Raw genomic sequence first — 24,589 nt, 5'->3', positions numbered from 1 at the left:
GCAGTGCTAACTGCATGCACGCTGAGGAAGCCGGTGAGGACAACGTGTTCACCATCACGGAGCATGACGTGAGGAGGGCATTCAGGAGAGTGAACATCAGGAAGGCAACAGGACCAGATGGCATCACAGGTCGGGTTCTGAAGGCCTGCGCTGACCAGCTAGCACCGGTGTTCACTGAGATCTTCAACCTCTCCCTGGAACAGTCCATAGTCCCCTCATGCTTTAAGCAGTCCACCATTGTTCCTGTCCCCAAGAAACCGCAGCCCACCTGCCTAAACGACTATCGCCCTGTAGCCCTCACATCAGTGGTGATGAAGTGCTTTGAGAGACTGGTCAGAGACTTCATCATTGCATCACTACCAGACACACTGGATCCACTACAGTTTGCATACAGGCATAACCGCTCCACGGACGATGCCATCTCACACCTCCTCCACACCACAACAAGTCACCTGGACTGCAGAAAAGGGAATTATGTAAAAATGCTGTTTGTGGACTACAGTTCAGCGTTTAACACCATAATTCCCTCCACACTCACCTCCAAGTTGGAGGTCCTTGGTCTCAGCACATACTTGTGCCAATGGATCTCCAGCTTCCTGAAGGACAGACAGCAAGCCGTAAGGATGGGTAAACACACCTCATCCTCCATCACCCTAAGCACTGGAGCCCCTCAAGGTTGTGTTCTGAGCCCCCTGCTGTACTCACTGTACACTTATGACTGCGTGGCCACTTCCAACTCCACCACCATCATCAAGTTTGCTGATGACACTGTTGTGTTGGGCCTGATCTTAGACAACGACGAGACGGCCTACATACAGGAGATTAAGAACCTGGAGAGTTGGTGCCAGGTGAATAGTCTACACCTGAACATCAGCAAAACTAAGGAGCTGATAGTGGACTTCAGTACGAAGCAGGAGCGGTCATACCAGCCGATCACGATCAACGGGACTCCAGTGGAGAGAGTGGACAGCTTCAGATACCTGGGTGTTCACATCACGCAGGACTTGACTTGGAAGGCCAGGCAGCGTCTGTACCATCTGAGACGCTTAAAGGACTTTAGACTTCCCTCTCGGGTGCTTAAGACTTTTTACGCCTGCACCATCGAGAGCGTCCTGACGGGCAGCATCACTTCCTGGTTCGGGAACTGCACTATGCAGGACAGACGAGCCCTCCAGAGGGTGGTGCGTTCAGCGGAACGTACCATTCACACCGAGCTCCCTGACCTGCAGGACATCTACAGCAAGCGGTGCCTGACCAGGGCCAGGAAGATAGTGAAGGACCTCAGCCATCCCAACAATGGACTCTTTTCTCTGCTGCGTTCAGGGAGGCGCTTCCGCTCCATGAAGGCGAACACAGAGAGAATGAGGAGGAGCTTCTTCCCGCAGGCCATTCGGAGTCTTAACCACTCTCCACACTAATCACATCACCCCACACTTCCACTTTGCACATTTTCAATACAATCTGCACTAATTTGTAGGAGGTTACGTAAGGATAAATGAGTGGGACTTACATACCATTTGTCTTTTGTCTTTAGTATTCCTTTTACTCCCTTATACACTTTACTGCACTGCACAGCACACGGACACTTTATCACTGACATACACTTTACTTTTTATAGAATCTATATAGAATCATATTCTATTTTATTCTTCATATCTATTTTTATTCTCATATCTATTTGTATTTTATTTTATTGCTAGTTTATTTCTGTATATATGTTTACTGTACTTTTTCTATTTGTATTTTTGTAAACTTGGTTTTTCTTAATTTTGTTGGACAATTTGTTGGACAGTCGTACAATACATTTCACTACATGTCGTACTATGTATGTATATGTATGTGACAAATAAAATTTGAATTTGAATTTGAATTTGTGTACAAAGCTGGAAACCCTGCTGCCAGTATTTTACTGTTAAATTACAGAAAAGTTGTAATTTAGATTATAGTAATGAAAATGTAAGATTACGGTACACAGCTGGAAACCCTGCTGCCAGTATTTTACTATTAATTTACAGTCAATTTTTTTACAGTGTAGTACAACGTTGTTTTCCATTGCATACTGCAGCTACGTGACCAAACTTCTGACGCTTAAAGCATCTTATAGGTGGGGGAATGTGCGGTTGTAGCACGTAACTCAAATATCCTAGATACACTTTCTCAGGTCATTTTTCCGCATCAAACTGAATCATTACAGAGGGGCCACCTACCTTTTGTTCATTTTTGACATATTTAAGTCTCTTCACATCTACTACTACTGCCCCTGATGGATTTAGTTTGATAGACTCAACTGAAACATCAGTTGATATTCCCGTTATCACTCCTTTCACCCATTTCCAATCCAATGTTGAGTTATGCATTTCCAGACACGAGGGAGGGCGCACTGAGCGTGCCCCCTAGCGTGCTAGCAGTGAGCTTGATGCATTTTTATTCATTTAGGCCAATGTATGTGGGTAGGGGACGCTTTTAAATTTAGGTATGCAGAAATTAACAAATAGAGACCCCTAGAGGACACTTTGCCTCCCTACAATTAAATCTCAATAACTTGTCAATCAATCATTTGTATTAAAAAAAAAAGGTTGGATTGATGAATTTGACTGGATCGAATCCTGCTCCGGCGAGCGAGGCTCTGTACGCCACACTGTTCGACGTGAAACACACACACTCTCTCACACACACACACACACACACACACACACACACACACACACACAAGGTATGCAGAAATGAAGAAATAGAGACCCCTAGAGGACACTTTGCCTCCCTACAATTAAATCTCAATAACTTGTCAATCAATAATTTGTAAAAAAAAAAAAAACAATAATAATATAATAAAGAAAATAATTGTTTCCCCTGTTTACTGCTGCCTAGCGGAATCAAAAGAAACTACAGGGAGATGGACCAAATAGATCTTAAATAACAGACTTTCAAATAAAAACTTTGTTAAAAAAATTTAATTAGATTTTTTATTTGTATGTATCGTAAATACTAAATCCGTGATATACAGACCAGGTCCAGACCCCACTGTTCGGCATGTGATTCGCAGGAAAAATACAGTAAAAAATATTAATTATTCCACCCATGTGTTAAAATTTAGATTTATTTTTATTTTTTCTGTGAAATGAGACCATTTTTATCCATTTACCCCTATGTAAGTAGGGGTAAATGCCCCGGTCCCTCTGCACCGGGGCTAAGAGTAGGGCACTCTTTTAAATTCAGGTATACCAAAATCAGTAAAAAATCCAAAATATGCTGCAGAGTTGAAGGGGTTAAGCTTGTTTCGAGAAACAATTTCTATGTTTGTATTTTAAAACAATGATCATTTAGTTCCCATGCAACATTTCACCTGCAATTTCTGAATTTAAAACAAATGCAGTTTCATGCAGTTTGTACAATTCAACATTCTTTTATGTATCAAAGGTTTTTGTCATTAATATTACCGTATGTGTTCAAATTTATTTTTGCAATTCTCTCTGGTGCTGCTAGTGGTGCATAAATCACAAGACAGGATTAACTGGTCCAAAAAACAAAAGGTTTTGTGGCAGAGGTTTTATATTTTGATTGAGGATCTGGGAGTACACTCATACAAAACAAAAAAAGGTACATAAAAGGTTTCATATATAAAATACAGTCCAAACTTAAGTTAATTAATCAGAATAATAAAGCCACTTGGAACTTACAAAAAAAGGATCAAGAACATACTTTCTAGCTCAGTAGTACTTAATTTGTGACTGATCATAAAATCATAAAACACCATTTTGTGTCTCTGTGCCCATGGATAATTGGAACTGATTTGATGGTTTGCAGAACCCTCAATCATTTCCAATCTGTTTAAACAAAACGCTGTATGGTCACTGATTAATGCTGTATTTGAGCTGTGTCTCCTCAGTATGGCTCTGATTTCAGACTCCTGTACAGACAGCAGGTGAAAAACATGCCGACAATCTGAAAGGGCACACAAGAAAAGAAAAGCCTGATATTAATACATTTGAGTGAATGAATGAATGAATGATGCATTTATATAGTGCTTTATTGTGTATTGCTGTACACCCAAAGCGCTTTACAATCATGAGTGGGGTCTCTCCTCAACCACCACCAGTGTGCAGCATCCACTTGGATGATGCGACGACAGCCACACTACAACGGCGCCAGTGCGCTCACCACACACCAGCTACAGGTGGAGAGGAGAGAGAGACAGAGCCAATCAAGTGTATGGGGATTATTAGGAGGCCATGATTGACAAGGGCCAGTAGAGGGAATTTGGCCAGGACACCATATTCCAAACAATATCATAAATGCACATACTGTCATGGCAAAAATAATAATTTTTTATTGTGAATGTCGACACCTGCATGGGTCAGTCCTGCCTGATCTATTAGCTAAATGTTTAAGCGCAACACATTGAATTAAAGCATCACCACACTGTCTAACCTTCTGAATAAGAAAAAGTGTCATGTTTGGGCATGTTCTCTCTAGAACATTCTGACAGGCTAAATGTTAGAAACTAAAGAGTTAACATATTTGAACCACCAAATATCCAATCCACCCACCCCACCCCTTCAATTTCCTTTTGACACTGAGCGTGTTTATGAATTTACCCAACAGGGGATGAAAGCATCCTTAATGTGCTTGTGATTCACTGTAGCTGCTTCATGTAGATGTTCACAAAATGACACTTGGGACACTTCTGGGATGATTGTTTGATTTAAACGTCACTAAAACAACAGATTTTATCTTTACAGTGCACTTTGGCCTTATTCTTTCGTTTCTTTAAAACAGTCAGATGTCCAACAGTGTTTCTTATTAAATATATCAGAGTACCTTTTGCTCACATGGCAAAAGGTATCATGCAAACATGCAATGCTCATAAAACTTAAGCTTGGTTCAATCCTTGTGGGTTGAACAACTTTGTGTTGGGCTTCTAGACTAAGTTTCATACTAAAAGAAACGAATATGGATGTAATTTTCATTACTATCTCTGGTTACATTTTGAGCCAAACAGGTATTGAATAAACTATTTTTTTACTCTACTGAAAGCAACAACAATGGTTTTCACAACAATCACAACAGCTGGGGCGTAATAACAACAAGGGATTTATCTGCTAAGTATTTGAATATACAGCTTGATTTTATTCTACTAAGTGCATAAACAGATGCTAAAAATCTTTGCACATATTTTCCCCCACTAACAGATTTTGTTATTATGACTGCCACCCCACTGTAATGCAATCTAAGAATTAAGATGTTCTACACTCTTTTAATCCAATACAGCAGAGGTCCCCAACCACCGGGTTGCGACACACTACCGGGCCGTGGAAGAATTCCAACCGGGTCGCGAGAACGTTCTGGGGAAAATGTGGATAGATATGACTCTCTATTGTGCATAAATGATTGTTCTAATTATCCTGTATTTTCTATGTATGCGATTGATATGGAGTAGCAATTTGACGATTTCATGTTAAATTATAAAAGATTGCTCTGATCTGTCATAGGCTATTAGGGCTTAAACGGATCGCAGTTGATCTGATCACTGTTCGGCATGTGATTCGCAGATTAATTTGCCGATTTACACGAGAAGAAACGAAACAACTCAATTCAATACTTGTGCGCTGTACTCCAAAGCGCGCACAAGCATAGAGATGTGTTTCAGACGGCGAGGCATACTGATTTGATTCCTCTTTCATGTATCCCTGTTTAATATACATATGCATGGGGGTTTGCTGTTACGTCGCAATACTGGAAATATTTCTGTTTTAAACCATGTAGTCGAGCCAATAGATATCACACAAGCAACATGCAAACTTTGCGCAATAGTTATGCCGGTGCCAGCGCATATTCTCACAGAGACGACAAGAGGCGAATCTACTTAAACATGTGCTGATAAAGGCCGCGATATACTTCAAACAAAGTTCGTTTTCGTTCGTTCGTTTTCAACTTCGAAAAGGCTGAGCGACGGTATACTGTTTTTGAACATTCTGACACCCCCCGCGCTGCTGGAGGCGGGCTGTAGATTAATGTAAACATGTGTCGCGATGCTCACGCATATGCCCTAAACACAACAACGATGCAATGATGGTGTATCTAGGGCTTTTATTAAAGTGGATAAATTATTACACTTTTTTTTATATTTTATGTGTTGTCATAATTTGATAAAAACAAAGGTATTATTTATTATTGTATGTTCTTTTGGCATTTCATTTATTGTATACATTTTAAATTCGCTTATTCAAAGAACAACAGAAGCAGCAGCAGCAGCATGGTGTAACATTTATTTGAAACATGTATTTGATACTTGCTACCTTATATCTTTACTCTTTCATTTCATGGCTTTGGAAAACTTGCATCTGATGTTTTTCTACATCGTTTTTTGCATAACTGCTGGTCGTCGACACCAAGCTTCGTTGCAATTTCTTTCAAGAAATTAAATGCTTTCTCTGAATCTTTAAAGTCTCTCCGCGAGTGATCATACAGGTGCGGATATATTTGTGGTAGCTCAGCTATTCATCACAGTGTATTTATGTTGCTAGTGACTTGGAGATGTTGTTCTCCTGCCTGACCTTTGTTGAATGAGAAACGAACCGAAAAAAAAAAAACGCGCGTCAAAGAAGGAGTTCCCGAACCCATCCACCGATTGCGAAATCGCCACGGACCAATGGTAGCTCAAAGGTGTTTAGAAGCCAAAACGAACTCCCCAGAAAGTTTGCTTTGGTGAGCTGTATTGAACTATCAAAACGAACTTCGTTTCGGCCAGATTTTGTTCGAAATGACATAATGTCAGTTCGTTCCTCGATTTAATTTGAAGTATATCAGGCCTTAACAGTATAAATGAACAGTATAGCAGACCCCCCCCCCGCAATATTTCTTTCAAAACGTAACCGGCCCGTGGTTTTAAAAAGGTTGGAGACCCCTGCTATACAGTATACACACAACTCAAAGAGTATTTATAAAGGAATTGTGTCTACAAAACTTAGTATCAAGTTACTAAGAAAGAGGTTATAACTAATGAAAAAAAAAACAATTAAATCTACTGTGAATGTTTATAAATTTTTGCTTTTAAATGACTTTTTTTTTACTCCACTAGATTTTGTCATTTATTTACACCATAAAACTGCCCATGCTGATTGAGAAGTCCACAAGTAAGGAAAACAAGTGTGGCTCTAAAGAGAGAGAGCCATAAAAAGTGTCTATGCATGCTTTTAATTTCACATTTAAATTTTAGATATAGTAGCATTTTAAACATAGTTAGCATTTAACTAAATGACAAAAGACTTTTTTGGGGGGAGGGGGGTTGCTTTGGCTGACCTGCACACAAGCTATGCCCACGCCCACTGCACCAATGATCTGCAGGTGAGTCAGAATGAAGTTCTCCAGCTTTGTGATGCAGCCACCCTGAAAATAAAAACAATGGGACAAAGCAAAAATCAAGAGTATTTTAAGTATTAGGTTTTATGTAAAGTATTTATGTGAAGGTATAGGTTATACACTCACCTAAAGGATTATTAGGAACACCATACTAATACTGTGTTTGACCCCCTTTCGCCTTCAGAACTGCCTTAATTCTACGTGGCATTGATTCAACAAGGTGCTGAAAGCATTCTTTAGAAATGTTGGCCCATATTGATAGGATAGCATCTTGCAGTTGATGGAGATTTGTGGGATGCACATCCAGGGCACGAAGCTCCCGTTCCACCACATCCCAAAGATGCTCTATTGGGTTGAGATCTGGTGACTGTGGGGGCCATTTTAGTACAGTGAACTCATTGTCATGTTCAAGAAACCAATTTGAAATGATTCGAGCTTTGTGACATGGTGCATTATCCTGCTGGAAGTAGCCATCAGAGGATGGGTACATGGTGGTCATAAAGGGATGGACATGGTCAGAAACAATGCTCAGGTAGGCCGTGGCATTTAAACGATGCCCAATTGGCACTAAGGGGCCTAAAGTGTGCCAAGAAAACATCCCCCACACCATTACACCACTGCCACCAGCCTGCACAGTGGTAACAAGGCATGATGGATCCATGTTCTCATTCTGTTTACGCCAAATTCTGACTCTACCATCTGAATGTCTCAACAGAAATCGAGACTCATCAGACCAGGCAACATTTTTCCAGTCTTCAACCGTCCAATTTTGGTGAGCTCGTGCAAATTGTAGCCTCTTTTTCCTATTTGTAGGGGAGATGAGTGGTACCCGGTGGGGTCTTCTGCTGTTGTAGCCCATCCGCCTCAAGGTTGTGCGTGTTGTGGCTTCACAAATGCTTTGCTGCATACCTTGGTTGTAACGAGTGGTTATTTCAGTCAAAGTTGCTCTTCTATCAGCTTGAATCAGTCGGCCCATTCTCCTCTGACCTCTAGCATCAACAAGGCATTTTCGCCCACAGGGCTGCCGCATACTGGATGTTTTTCCCTTTTCACACCATTCTTTGCAAACCCTAGAAATGGTTGTGCGTGAAAATCCCAGTAACTGAGCAGATTGTGAAATACTCAGACCAGTCCGTCTGGCACCAACAACCATGCCACGCTCAAAATTGCTTAAATCATCTTTCTTTCCCATTCTGACATTCAGTTTGGAGTTCAGGAGATTGTCTTGACCAGGACCACACCCCTAAATGCATTGAAGCAACTGCCATGTGATTGGTTGATTAGATAATTGCATTAATGAGAAATTGAACAGGTGTTCCTAATAATCCTTTAGGTGAGTGTATGTTTATATGACTCATGTTTTACGTTTATATATCTATGTTCATATATGCATACAAATGTAGCAGTGGCCCTGTGAGGCACAGCATTTTGTTCTTTTGTATGTTCCCACATACAGAGTAAATGAGAAAACTCACTTGAACCTTAACAATTGTACTTGAAAGGAAAAAATTGTCTCTGAAACAATTAAATGATTCTGTTACTACAAAAACGTTCCATAAGAGTAAACGCTCCATACACACGACTGGTTTAGTGTTGAAAAAGATCATTAAAGTAGTAACACAAATATCACCAGCAAATTGCTCAAAGTGGGTACTCAAACAAAGATAACTTCAAGTAGAAAAAGAAAAAAATTATTCCTGGCCAGTCTCTATAACCTGTATCATTATTCATCTCATATACCTTTCATGGGCATATTCCTTGCTTGTTATATTCACTGTACTGCATCATCTAGCTCTGGAAACTCTTATTGACTTAGGGCAAGATTTAGTATACAGTGCAAATTAGGCCAATTCCAAAACAGCGCTGATGGGCATGGAAATTTCTGCAGGTGATTTACTGACAACACGTAAATTAAAAAACACAGACAACATCTCATTTGCATATCGACCAATGCAATATACCATGCGCAGCACAAATTACCGTAGTCGCAAATAAGCAGAGCCGATGCTCGTCAGGTGCAGGTGATCTATTTATGACGCAGCCTCAAAATAGTTTAAAACATACTTTTTGGGGGGCATTAAATAATGGTGCAAATACCAGTAATTTGACGAGCGCAAACGTTAGTAAATCACATTGCGTGATTCCTTTTAATACTCTCCTCCCATTAATTTTGCGTCTTAAAGGGAATGTCCTACAAATTAATATTCAATAAGTTCAGGTGCAAAAATAACTGTGTCCACGCCTTTTCAGCTCTAATTCTTCAATGTGCATCTTTAGTAAATCCTGACAGTAGTATTTTAATGGCAAAAGATGGTTTGCGCTGGCGCAACCTGTTAGTTAATCTGGCCCTTAAAGCCTTTTCACACTTAACACGAAAATTCAGAGCGAATGTTCAGCGTGATGATGCTTTTGAATCAAAACATAGATCCCTCTAGGGCTATTCACAGCAGGTGCGATCATTCGCGGCGTGAAAGAGTGAAGCCGTCCAATTAGATTGAGCTTAGATCACGTGCCTGGAGCAGTTGCTGTTGCACAAAAGGGTGAGAGTAGTGGGGCTGTTTCGAAAACTAATGTAAACAAACACCAAAAAAAAAAAGGGTATTCTGAGAAAGAAGAGGATGCGCAGTTCTTGTTATTATTGGTATCTGAAAATAGATTTATTATCACATGTTCTTTACACAGAATATACAGTGCCTTGCAAAAGTATTCATACCCCTTCATTTTTTTCACATTTCTATCATACACCCGGTGCAATGTGGCGCCAGGTGCGACGCATGTGTCGTTTGCTAGTTTCAGTTATCATTTTCACATCCTGCGCCACATTGTTTAAATAGAATTTGTGCCCCTTTGTGCGCTCATTGGCATGCTGGTCTGAAAACGAGGTGTTCAGGCGCATTGTTGGCGCATTGCTCTTTTGAGGCAAGTGAAATATACTGCACCATTAAAGGGATACTCCACCCCAAAATGAATATTTTGCCATTAATGACTGGGAATAGCGTACGCACTTTGCGTCCATCGGATGCTCTCCAAAATGGCGCTACGCTGACACAGAGAGACAGAGAGGAGATGAATTGTTGAATAAATTACATAATTTTTATTTTCTTTGCATACAAAAAGTAATCTCGTCGCTTCATAAAACTCAGATTGAACCACTGATGACAGATGGACTATTTTGACAATGCTTTTTATACTTTTCTGTGCCTTGACAGTGTAATTTATTTGGCAGTCAATGGGACAGTCACAGCCTCCCGGATTTCATCCAAAATACCTTAAATTGTGTTCTGTGGACGAATGAAGCTTTAACGTGTTTGGAACGACATTGGGGTAAGTTATTAATGACAAAAATTTTTAGGGTGGAGAATCCCTTTAACTAAAACCTTGTCTAAAGTCAATGTGCAGTATATTATGCGCCTATAGGTGGATCCACAACATGCGTACACTCTGCTTATTACACACACAGGGACGGCGCAGCAGCACACAAACATGCCAAATATTAAAAATTAAATGATTACAATGTAAAAGATTATTGTTGTGTAGGCTGCTGTTATGGAATTTTTAAAATTTGCATTGATCTCACTTTAACCCCCTGCCCCTGGTCTCGACAAACGTTGATAGGCGTTTTGTGGCAGATTTTCCTGATAAGGCAGAAATGAGCTTGAATTACTCTGACATTTTTGATCATACAGATAAGAGCAATACACCATTCGAATCTGTAAGGGATCTACTTTTATTTGCATACACTCATAATAACAACTAAACTTTGTGCTTTTGAAGAATAAAGAAAACAAACAGGGTGCGCTCTCTGCCTTCTCCGTCTCCGCGAACTGCTTTTAGAAACACGTCACTAAAATGAAGTGTAACTCGGCGAATTCTGAACACACAGACATGGGAGTTATATCTATAGAAAGTTTGAAGTGTCTACTTAATCACCGAAGTAATCCGTATGAAACCAACACGATGTTCAGTCATTCCCGTCTAACTCATTATCTCTAATGCAATCCCGCCCCCTCTTGGCTCGCGCCGTTCACATGTAAATAACCACGTGAGCCGCGCGCGTGTGTAAACGCCAAACATAAACAAAGAGCAAGGAGTCGTTCATCGCAGCTACTGTTCATTTCTGGAAGAAGACGCGCTGAGTAAAGGCTGGATTTCCCTCAAAATAAGAGCAAGAGTTCATCCAGTAGAGAAGATTGATCTGATGAGTAAGTAATGTTTATGTTTTGCATTAGTTAACGTGTTATTGTGACATAAACTTGAACACATTACTAGTTGGATTGTTCCCAAACTACAACACGATGAATGCTACGCATCTAAGAAAGTTTAGACCATGTTTATTATTAATAATCTGTTCACAAATATATTTTAATAGTGTGCTAAACGATAACAATTAGTTCTCAGATATAAAATATCCTTTTTTTTATAGTACGAAGTACATCCTTTTATAGTACAAAGCATGCGTGAGTCTATGGCTGCAGAATCATATCTTCTATAGTATAAAATCATACATGATGTTCAGGATGGCTATATGACTACAAAATCATAGTTGGGTTTTTCCACACTATAATTCCCGACTAAAATATTTGAAATCTTGTAAAACATTTTGAATATGATGGGCAATTCATTGTATTTAAATTTCTTACCGCGCAATGTTTTCATGCTCTATATAAAACAATAAAAGTAATATGAGAGTACACTGTAACAAGATCAATGCTACGAGTCTATGTTTAGAACATGTTTATGATTAATAGCCTACTCTGTTCAAAAATAAAATGTCTTTTTTTTACGATAGTACAAAGCATGTGTGAGTCTATGGCTACAAAACATATATATATACAGATTTTCCTGATATAAACATGCGCACAAATGTTTTTTCTTTTCTTTTCTTTGTTTTTTTTTTTTGGTTGTTTGTATTTTATTGAATCAGATACCTGACCCACAGATGATGAATCCTGCTGACTTTCAGTCTCTTCCAACTGTTTTCCTCTGAGAGCACTTTACTAATGTCAGATGTTCAACTACACTGATATTCTATGGTAAAACAAGATCCTTGACTACTGATTGTTTTTTTTTCTTCTTGAATCCATGGAAAGTAGCAGAAACACTTAAATCAGAATCAGAATCAGAATCAGAATGAGCTTTATTGGCCAAGTATGTTTACACATACAAGGAATTTGTTTTAGTGACAGAAGCTCCACAGTGCAACAGAAAGACAGTAACAGGACAGGACACAGATAATAAAAAACAAAAAAACAAAAACAAAACAAGAAATAGCCAATAACCAATGTACAAAGCAGCAAAAAAAAAAAAAACCACACAATATATAGTATATAATATAGACAACTATGTATGTACAGGTCAAGTATGTGCAAATTAGAAATGAGAAAAATAAAAATAAAATAAGTGAGTGTGGTGAATGGATAATGTATTAGTTGTGTGTTCCACGTTTATTATTGAGTGTTCATGAGATGTATTGACTGAGGGAATAAACTGTTCCTGTGTCTGGTCGTTCTGGTGCACAGAGCTCTGTAGCGTCGACCAGACGGTAACAGTTCAAAGAGGTTGTGTGCTGGATGTGAGGGGTCCAGAGTGATTTTGCCAGCCCTTTTGCTCACTCTGGATAAGTACAGTTCTTGGAGAGTGGGGAGGGTTGTACCAATGATTCGCTCAGCAGCTGAGCTGAACCAGACAGTTATTGAGGTGCAGAGGATGGATTCGATGATGGCGGAGTAGAACTGTTTCAGTAAGTCCTGTGGCAGGTTGAACTTCCTCAGCTGGCACAGAAAGTACAACCTCTGCTGTGCCTTCCTGACAATGGAGTCAATGTGAATATCCCACTTCAGGTCCTGAGAGATGGTGGTGCCCAGGAATGTGAATGACTCCACTGTTGTTACAGTGCTGTTCATGATGGTGAGTGGGGGGAGAGCAGGGGGGTTTCTCGTGAAGTCCACAATCATCTCCACAGTTTTGAGCGTGTTAAGCTCCAGGTTGTTAAGACTGCACCAGACAGCCAGCTCCTTAACCTCCTGTCTGTAAGCAGACTCGTCACCTTCCTGGATGAGGCCGATCAGTGTGGTGTCGTCTGCAAACTTCAGGAGCTTGACAGAGGGGTCTTTAGATGTGCAGTCGTTTGTGTAGAGGGAGAAGAGCAGTGGGGAGAGTATGCAGCCCTGAGGAGCTCCAGTGCTGATGGTTCGAGTGCTGGATGTGAATTTACCAAGCTTTACTAATTGCTATCTGTCTGTCAGGAAGCTGTCGATCCACTGGCAGACGGAGGTGGGGACGGAGAGCTGAGTTAGTTTATTTTGAAGGGTTTCCGTGATAATGGTGTTAAAAGCGGAGCTGAAGTCCACAAACAGGATCCTCACATAAGTCCCTGGTCTGTCCAGATGCTGCAGGATGAAGTGCAGTCCCATGTTGACTGCATCATCCACAGACCTGTTTGCTCTGTAGGTAAACTGCAGGGGGTCCAGTAAGGGTCCAGTGATGTCCTTCAGATAAGCCAAAACCAGTCTTTCAAATGATTTCATGGCTACAGACGTTAGGGCCACAGGTCTGTAGTCATTAAGTCCAGTAATTTTGGGTTTCTTTGAGACGGGGATGATGGTGGAGCGTTTGAAGCATGAGGGGACTTCACACAGCTCCAGTGATCTATTGAAGATCTGTGTGAAGATGGGGGCCAGCTGATCAGCACAGATTTTTAGGCAGGCTGGTGACACACCATCTGGACCAGGTGCTTTCCTTCTTTTGTTCTTCCTGAAGACCTGGCACACATCATCTTCGCTGATTTGAATTGTAGGTGTGGGGGAGAGGGGGTTGCTGGAGGTGTGAATGGTTGTGTGGAGAGGTGTTCAGGGCGGGTGTGGGGTGATCGTTCAAAACGACAAAAGAACTCGTTTAAGTTGTCTGCCAGGTGTTGATTCTCCAGAGTGCTGGGGGATGGTGTTTTGTAGCTGGTGATGTCCTTCATTCCTAACCACGCTGAAGCAGGATCACTGGAAGAGAATTTGTTCCTGAGCTTGTCAGAATAATTCCTCTTTGCCACTCTGATCTCCTTTTCCAGTGTGTATTTGACCTGTTTGTACAAGACTTTATCCCCTTTCTGTGTGTATAACACGTATATATCAGGTATGATTTACTTGTTTCACTTGTTGAACAGAATCTGTTGCAGGAATGACTCAAAGTCTGTTCACATCTCTGTAGTTAGATCAGTGTGAACAATAATGTATCTTTTGACCTTCATTATGTATGTTTTGATTATATTGTGTTATAAATAAAATACAAATAAAAAAAATAAAAATAAAATATTTTTTTTCAATCTCCTCACATTCTCTCTTACCTTCCTCAAAGTCACAGTCACACCGATGGGCCATTAGGGGAGGGCCCTTTGTCTCTCAGGTGAAAATCACTTAATATTCAAGGCCATTGCCACTCACTCGCATATAGGCTTTCGATCACAAAACATGTCTTTAAAAATTTAAATCAATATATTGTTTTCTATGAGCAAATAAACAAGATGATTTTCACATAATTTGGGGTTGAGGCTTTCCCAAAATCAAAACAGGACGCAGCAGCCGTGGCAAAGTCTTTGCTGACTGAAATAGTCCCGAGGTGGGGAGTTCCACGAAAAATCAGTTAAAAAACAAATTGGCTAAGTGTTGAGAGGAAACTGGACTCACATGGGTTAAGGCATTCCCGATCGTCCTCATATATAAGAGGATGAGAAAAAGATCAAGGGTAAAGCTGAGCCGATTCGAAATTCTCTTTGGTAGACCACCATTTGTGGGAATGGAAGGGGGAAAACAACAGCTGCCATCGACAGAGTTATGTGAGCATGACATTCTGAGTTACTGCAAAGAAATGTCTTCTCTGTTGTCTAATGTCTGTGTGCAGGTGAAAGCTGCCCAGGGGAAAGTTGCTGAAACTCCCTTGCATGACATTAAACCTGGTGATTTCATGGTGGTATGAGATATGAGAAGAAACAGCTGGAAGGCGAAAAGGTGGTTGGGACCGTTCCAGGTGCTTCGGACTACCCACACGGCTGTAAAGGTAGCTGAGAGGGCAATGTAGATTCATGCCAAGCACTGCAGAAAGGTTCCATCTGCACCTCAGGAGGAGGAACGGAGGGAGTAAGAGATCTGAGACGTGTGTTAACAAGTACCAGGATCCTGTATAAACACTGAGTGCCTTTACCAACATCACCCACATAAGAATGGCCGTAAAAGAGCCTGAACAGTGATCAGCCTATGGCTTGAATGGTTAACACATCTGTGGGGAGGATGGGGCTACTGGTTGTTTAACACTGTGTTACCAATTGTGGTGACAGGGATGTTGCTGTTGTTATGTTTACCATGCATTTTTAAGTTCATATCCAGCTCCGTACAGAGACTGGTGAAGTCTAGCGTGTCACATCAGATGATTAAAATGACGGCTTATTCTGATGACATGTTTTTGAATGTGAGGAGAGAGAAATCGGTTGATGAAGACACGACTAGTAGTGGAAGCTATTGATAATGAGGCATGGGGCATTTTGATTAGTGTTTAGCCCATTTATGTCTATACTGTTTAGCTTGCGGTCTAAGTCGAAGCACTGGTGCGGGCTGTCTTGTATTTTCTTTATGACAGCGAAAAGAACTAAAAATAGTAGTCAGTTTTGATCGTGCAGATAAGAATAAGGTATCATTTGAAACTGCAAAGGGTCTACTTTTATTTCTGTATAGTCATAATAACAGTGAAACAATGTGCTTTTCTAAAATTAATCAAATAAACAGGGTGCGTTCTCTGCCGGCTCTGTCTCTGTCACCTCTCTTCACAGACACGTAAATGAAACAACCTGAATCTCCGCGAAAACTCGCCTCAAATTCATGAGAAATATATGTATAGAAAGCTTGAAATGTCTACTTTTAAATGAAGTCACATCTAAAACAAATATTCTGTGGTAAAGTAATCCGTATGAAACCAACGCTTATCAGATTCAAATATCCACGTGAGGCGCGCGAATGTAAACACCCACATCGCCTCCGCGTAAACAAACAAGTTCATCCCGGTTAACATTACTTTTTGTTTCTGGAAGAAATACACGCTTAGAGAAATAACTCAGAATTTACCTCACAACACGATGCGTCGCGCAGCTGGATCCAGTGAAGAATATCACTCTGATGAGTAGCCTAAAGGCCTTTGCACACGGAGCGCGATGCGAAAAAGCGAGGCGAATCGCCCGCAAATGTTGGTTTCACACCAAGCGCGAAACGAATGTTCGCCTTCTGCTAATTCACGCCTGCACACTAGGTGGCGCTGACCAATAATGCATTTTTCCTCAGATATGTATCGCGTGTAGGGATGGGTATCGTTAAGGTTTTAACGGTATTACTACTCTTATCGATACTGCTTATCGATCCGGTACTTTAACGGTATTCTTATCGGTACTTTTTGTTTTACTTTGTTTCTTTGTTCATATTCTTACAGTATCTTATCTTATGTATATAAAACACTAAAAATGCCTGCACTTCATCAATTTGTAAATGCACCAGTGTGCAGGTATTTTTAGTGTTTTATATACATAAGATAAGATACAGTAACAACATGAACAAAGAAACAAAGTAAAACAAACTGACAAATACAATAAAACAAACACACAAACGAAATTAAATAAACAGTGCTTTCATTTTTCCATGAAGGTCTACTAATATTAATGTTCAGGTAAGTAATAGTTACAAAAGTAATCAGATGTAAATGAGCACTGCATAGTTTTCACTGTATGTACTGATAGATTCATGCTTATTAAAGCTATAACGTTGTTCAGATTAAGAGCTGTGGGTGATTTTCTCTTTGCATTTTGTTCTTTGATTAACAAGCTCCAGTCTGACACTTTAAGACAATATACTGACACGCATCAGATTTTCTCCCAACTGTTCTCGTCCACTTAAAACATAAAAGTGAAGACTCTCATAACCGGCCATTTTGACACATTGTGTGTGTATTTTTTGGCATATTTGTGTGTGTTATTTCGACGCGCCCGAAGCTCAAAGTGTACTTTGCTTGTCCGTTTTGGAGCACGCCGCCGCGCAGACACACGCGCGCACACACATTTCAGCCTGGGGAACAGCAGATTGTACTTTCAACGTTTTACTATCAAATATGTCCTGCAATGTAGCAACAGTAAAGACGGCATTTTATAACAATCACTGATTGAGCTGATTCAGATGTTAAGTTTTGGTTCGGAGGAACGAATCCGCGCCGCTATGAAGGGAAGGGAGTTGTGCTAAGAAATGCGGCTATAATCCTTGGAAGCCAAAATCGAAAAAAAAAAAAAATACTTAGCTTAATATAACAGCCACAGGCCTAAAGTGTGAGCAGATGTTTGAATAGCTGGTTCTCTCCTCTATCATAATTAACAGGACTTTCATGTTGCGTGTGCTCCGCGTGAGCGCGATCTGGCTTCTGAATTGCGCATAGCAAAAATGCAAAATAGACAAATGTTTGCATGTTATTGCACATAAAAACAGCTGGCGACTATATATATATATATATATATATAGAGAGAGAGAGAGAGAGAGAGAGAGAGCAACAATAAATGTATGTGTGTTTTCTTAATTTCTCCAATACCGACAGAAGTACCGATAACGTCAGAGCTTATCGATACTCCGGTCTTTCATAATTTAGCCCCGAGACCGATTTAATACCGAGTTTCGGTACCCATCCCTAATCGCGTGTATGGATTTAACATCTAAATTATAATTATAAATAAATTATAATAAACAAAGTTTGGTTCTACACCAGAAACAAGCTATAAATAATGCTTTCAAGAATAGGCTACATCCTAAAATATAATTAGAAGTACAATTAGCATCAAGCTACACTTGAAAATGTATTTAAATTTATTAATGTATTTGCTTACCCACTTTAAACCATCATCGAGTGCTTGTAATGACTTCCGATTGTTATTTATAGTTGATTTTGATTCTATAATAAGCAGAGACATGCACTCTTTGTATGTTTAATAATGCTACACTGCCAATATTAGTCATAAACATCCTTTATTGCTATAAAAAATACCATGAGCTGCATACAAAACACATACAGAAAATATATCATCAAAATCATGTCTATTTGCATTCATATTTCATGAGTAGAAAAATGTTTCACTCTATTTTTTTTAATAGGGAAGATCTAGAGAGTGAATGCGCTCTGTCTCATAACACTCGCACACATGGAAGAAAAGGGACGGTACTCAACAGATCACATGATTCAGTGGAGAATTATTAGAAATGATGATATTCTGTATGAAGAGCATGTGAGAATAAATCTGTTCTCAAATACCAACGATAACAAGAACTCAGCATCCACTCTCTTATCCGGGAGACTCATCTTCTTTTTTTGTTTACACTAGTTTTCGAAACAGCGCCACCATTCTCACCCTTCCGTGCAACAGCAGCTGCTCCGGTCACGTGATCCTACCTCAACTCTGATTGGACGGCCCGTGTTTTCGCTTTGCGAAACTGAAAAGATTCGTCGGACTGGACGAAAAAAAAAACATTTGCTTTTTCGGTGCGCGAATGTTCACAGTCTACGTGGAGGCATCCATAGGAAACTTTTGTTTTATTCCAGTGCGTCATCGCGTGCAAAATTCGTTTTGCTTTTTCGCGCTCAATGTGGAAAGGCCTTTAGATTACTTGCATCTTAAGTTATTGTGACATAACTTGTACACATTTTACTAGTTAGACTTGAGACGTTAGACGCCAGGGTGTTTGTTTAATATTTTATAACATATAAAACTGCAAGATATAAAAGTAACGTTAGTGTGAGTGTTAACACTATGAATGAATGTGTGTTACGGTTTAATTCTCAGTGTTCATATCAGTATCAGTACAAACAATGCTGTTCTTCTGAACTTTCTATCCATCAGGAAAACCTGAAAAAAATATTCTCATCTCTTTTCAACATAATAATTATAATAATAATAAAAATTTGAGCAACAAATCAGAATATTAGAATGATTTCTGAAGGATCTTGTGACTGGAGTAATGATGCTAAAAAGTCAGCTTTGATTGATCCTAATAAACTGTTCAACTGCACTCGTAAGCGAATCTCAAGTTATTTTGTGTGATAGGTAAATATATTCTTAATAAACTACAAACAAAACATATGTAAATTTATTTTGTCCTCACTTTCTTGTAACTCTTCACTCTCAGTCACATACCTGCCTGAATGGCTCATTATGCGGGCCTTTGTATTCTCAGGTGAGAATCACAGCATTATCCAGGATAGTTCATGACCTCTCGCATAGTATAGACCCTTTCTACTCAAAAAGTGACTTAGAAAATTTAAATCAATATATTGTTTTTGGTGAGTGAGTAAAAAAGATGATTTTCATATCATTTGAAGCAAAACCTCTAGACTACAAGATCCAGTTCTCAAATGTTTCACTAACCATGCATAAACGTTGCTTTCTCAGAAACACAATCATGTACATAAATGCTGCTAACACATTATTGTAGCCCAGTTTGTGCTGTTTACAGTTTATTAGACTTTAGCCATTTATATGTTTATAAGCAACTGAAAAAAACACAAACGTCAGGGCATGTCAAAACTTCTCCAGGCCCCCAAAACACCCTTAGACCCCAGAGGGTTACGATTAGGGTCTGTCCCCACACAAAAAGCCTTAGCGTGTTTTTCTGACTTCAAGAATTTTAGAGAGTGATCATTTATATGAAAATAAGAGATGAAGAGTATAAATGTAATGTAATGACTTAAATTTGCTTTGAGATTATCATTCTTATTTTATGAGAAAATATGCATGTAATCTTGATAAAGTAGAAAGAGTTCTAGATGTAGTAATGATTTTTTTATATATATATAATTAGTTATCAATGAGTGATAAAAAGGGGGAATTGTTGAAGAAAAATTCATTTTGGTTGATTTCATATATGCTCATGAAACATAGTGGAGTATTTCTTTCTAGTTTCTTATCATGAGTGGAAAAGTACAGCTGTTAGGAGTTTGTAACCTTGAAGCCGGAGGGAGATATAAGGTGCAGGGAGCCCTCCCTTCAGGGTCACACTCTGCAGCGACTTGTGTGTTTCTGTATGACTGTCTGACCTTCTTTGCAAAGAATAAACCTTTTTATTAAACATGTCTTTATTGAGAAAGTATACAAGATAACAGAAAAATCTTCAATGGAGACAATTTTTAACTACCCTCCCACCCTCCCACCCTCAGCATCCACATGTTCCATTACACAGGGCTAAATAAAATAAAATATAAAAAGAATGAAACAAAAGGGAGAATAAGTTCTGCTACACATGGGCTAAGACAGATAAATATTACCACATCAAATAAAGCACATCACATTTGCATCAATCACTGGATTGAGAGGAATCTAGCATTCCTTGTATTACTATTTCATTGTTTTCAAGGAATTGTATAAAGAGGTCCCATATTTTATAGTAATCTTTCAGTTTACCCTTAATACTGTATGTAAGTTTTTCCAAAACAATACAGTGTGATATATCTTTTAACCAATGACCAATTGATGGACCTTCTATTTTCTTCCAGTAAAATGCAATTGACCGTCTTGCGAGAACTAAACAGATATCTATCATTTTCATTTGATGTCTTGATACTGATATACCAACAGGAATTAGACCTAGCACACACATTTCAGGAGTCATTGGAACTGGTTTTAAAATAATTGAAGATATTAATGTCATCACTTTTTGCCAGAATGTCTGAATAACATCACATGTCCAAACACAGTGAAAGAACGTTCCCTTATATTTTTGGCATTTAAAGCAAACATCTGGAATATTAGGGTTAAATTTGTTCAACTTTTCAGGTGTAATATAAGTGCGCATTATCCAATTGTATTGAAGCAGTTTAAATCTTGTATTGATTGACAAATTCTGGGCTCTGACACCTATTTCACTCCATTCTGAAACTGAAAGTTCGTACTGTAAGTCTGTACCCCAAGCAACTCTCTTAGATTCAGATGATTCTTTAGAGCTATTAACAAATTTACAATAAAGCAACGTAATTTTGTTTGTACTAAGTTCCTCATTCAACATAACTTGTTCTAATTCTGTTAGCCTTGGTCTGGACATTGAATAATGTTGCTTGACTCTGATGTAATTGCAAATTTGTAAGTATTTGAAGAAGTGTGTCATAGGAATTCCAAATTTATCCCTGAGTTTATTAAACGGCATGAGTGTATCTCCCTCAAACAAGTCACCGATCTTTTGAATACCCTTTAATGCCCATTGTTTAAAGCCAGAATCATTTTTCCCTGGACTGAAGTCCTTGTTTCCCCAGATAGGAGCAAAATAATAAAGAGATGGGACTTCTCCTAATGTACGCTGTGCTTCATTCCAAACTATTAAAGTATTCTTAACAAATGGATTTTTGGTATCCTTTTTCAGATTCTTGTATAAGTCCGAGTACAAATACGAAGCCATGTTCATATTTTTTGCAGTCATCGATTCTACTTGTACCCAGGGTAATTGTGGCTGCAAAGAAAACCAATAGGTGGCATTAACTAATTGGGCAGACCAATAGTACCATTGCAAATTAGGCAGACGTAGACCCCCTCTGTCATATGGGAGATATAGTAGTGTTAGGCGCAGTCTTGCCCGTCTGTTTTTCCAAATAAATTTAGTACATTTTTTATTCATACTAGGAAAAAAACCTGATGGGGGTGGAAGTGGAATGGAACGAAATAAATACAGGAATTTGGGGATGATCTTCATCTTAATAATATTTATACGACCAATGAAGGAAACTGGTAGGGATGACCATCTATCTAAGGATTCACTAACTTTGGTTATGACTGGGTTATAATTAGCAGGTATTAAGTTGTCAATTGAAGGAGTGATCACTACTCCTAAATATTTAAAACCATTTACTGTATTAATAAAGGGATGTTTTATTGGTGGGTTATGTCTTTCTTGAGTATTTAAGAAAAGTATTGATGATTTAGTATTATTAACTTTATAACCAGAAAACTTTCCAAATCTATCGATCAATTTAAGCAATGCTGGAATGGATCTTTCAAGCCTTGTAAGAAAAAGGATAGTATCATCTGCATAAAGAGCTATTCGATGTTCACGATCTTCAATTTTTATGCCCTTTATGATAGGACTACTTCTAATAGCGACTGCTAAGGGCTCTAATGCCAAAGTGAATAGCATTGGTGACAAAGGGCATCCTTGTCGTGTGCCTCTATATGTATTAAAAGGTTTTGATATTATTCTATTGGTTCTCACTTCAACTATTGGTTTAAAATATAAAATATTAACCCAATTTAGAAATGAGTCTCCAAAACCGAAACGAGCTAAAGTATTTTTCATATAATGCCACTCCACCCTATCAAACGCTTTTTCTGCATCGAGTGATAGGATACATGAATCAGTGGTTTCCTTTTCCTCGTGTAAAATATTTAGGACTCGTCTAATATTGTGAGTAGTCTGGCCGCCCTTAATAAATCCATTTTGGTCAGTGCCTATGACAGATGGAAGACATTTTTCTAATCTTAACGCCAGAATTTTGGCAATGATCTTCGCATCTGTATTAAGCAATGAAATTGGTCTGTATGACTCACATTTAGTAGGAAGTTTATCCGGTTTCAAAATTAAAGTTATTAAGGCTGTTCTCAGTGTGGGCGGTAAATAACCATTTTGAAATGACTCTTCATACATTTCCTTCAGGGGACCAACTAATTTGTCTTTAAATAATTTGTATAAGTCAATTGGTAGACCATCAGGGCCAGCTGTTTTACCATTCTTTAGTTTTGTTATGGATTCTAAAATTTCACTTTCCTCTAATATATTGTCTAAGTTGTTTTTGTCTTCTTCAGATATAAGTGGAATTTGTAAATCATTAAGGAACTGATCTTGGTCTTCAATATAATGTTCTGATTCAGATTTATATAAATCTTTATAAAATGAGACAAAGATATTATTTATTTCTAAAGGGTCAGATACTAGCTCTCCATTATCATTTTGAATATTATTAATAGCCTTTTCTGTATCTAGCTTTTTAATCTGCCATGCAAGCAACTTCCCTGCTTTTTCTCCCTGTTCATAGAAAGATTGCTTTAATCTTATTAAGCTATTTTCCGCTTTTGTTATGGTGAGGGCATTATATTGGGCTCTAAGTTTAATAAGTTTATTGTTTATTTTTCCTGAATTATTTGAATATGTCTTTTCTTCTTCCTTTTTAATTTCTTTTTCCAGTAGGTTCATTTCTAATTTAAATTTATTAGACTTTGAACTTGTATAGGAGATTATCTGACCCCGTAAATATGCCTTGAAAGCTTCCCACCTTATAGCAGCTGACGTTTCATCTTTATTTTCTTTAAAAAAAATGTCTATCTGTTCCTCTATGAATTTTATAAAATCTGGATCATGTAACCATTTTGGATGGAGACGCCAGCGATAAGTTTCATTCATACTTCCTTCTGTCTTATAAATTAATGAAACGGGACCGTGATCAGAGATAACGATTGGTTCATATTGACACATTGTTATTCTTGAAAATAGGTCATTAGAAATCAAAAAATAGTCAATACGAGAATGTCCCTTTGTCACTGTAGAGCAACATGAGTATGTTCTTTTACTAGGGTTTAATCTCCTCCATGGGTCGCACAGGTTTAATTCTTTAATGTAGTCCCCTATCTTTTTCCTAGATTGTGTGTGTGTTGTATCTGAACGTGTTGAGCGGTCAAGATTGGGAGATATTGTACAATTAAAATCTCCAGCCATTATTAGCTTTCCTGGTAAGGAGGCTATTAAAAGAAACAATTTTTCGAAGAAACTTGGACAGTCTATATTAGGACCATATACATTTGTCAAAATCATATTTTCATTGAAGAGAGAGCCTTGGATTATTATATAACGCCCTGCTGTATCCTGTAAAACTCGAGATATTTGAAATGGAACCAACTTGTGTATTAAAATCATAACCCCCCTAGAGTTAGGAGAATATAAAGCTGAATAAAGCTGACCTTTCCAACGTCTTTGTATTGGTGTCGTATCATTTGAAGATATGTGACATTCTTGCAGGAATACGATTGAAGGGTTAAGCTGATTAATTTTCGTCATTACTTGCTTAATTTTAATTATTTTCCCCAGGCCTCTCACGTTCCATGTTATTATTTTTAGTTTTAAGTTAGAACCATTTATTTTATTAATTCCCATATTAGTACCCACTTGATATTATAATTCTGTCTCCCAGCCTGATC

At 38.7% G+C, this 24,589-nt stretch overlaps 1 protein-coding gene across 3 annotated transcripts in view; it reads right to left on the bottom strand.

Moving 5' to 3' along the window:
• Positions 1-3,285: 3,285 nt before the first annotated feature.
• LOC306842606 (CD151 antigen-like) overlaps positions 3,286-24,589 on the bottom strand; it is a 72,966-nt gene continuing 51,662 nt past the window's right edge. For 2 of the 3 annotated variants that reach the window (XM_079373565.1, XM_079373566.1), the window contains exons 8-9: positions 7,300-7,386; positions 3,286-3,942 (exon numbers count right to left, since the gene is read on the bottom strand). In XM_079373565.1, coding sequence (XP_079229691.1) covers positions 3,883-3,942; positions 7,300-7,386 — 147 coding nt within the window. In that variant the 3' untranslated portion in view covers positions 3,286-3,882. The remainder of the gene's footprint in view (positions 3,943-7,299; positions 7,387-24,589) is intronic. The other variant, XM_079373567.1, reaches the window with a different exon arrangement.

Source organism: Barbus barbus (genome assembly GCF_936440315.1).
Source record: "Barbus barbus genome assembly, chromosome: 23".
Classification (NCBI taxonomy): domain Eukaryota; kingdom Metazoa; phylum Chordata; class Actinopteri; order Cypriniformes; family Cyprinidae; genus Barbus; species Barbus barbus.
Note: the sequence above shows the minus strand (reverse complement) of the source record. Positions and strands in the feature narration are given on the sequence as shown.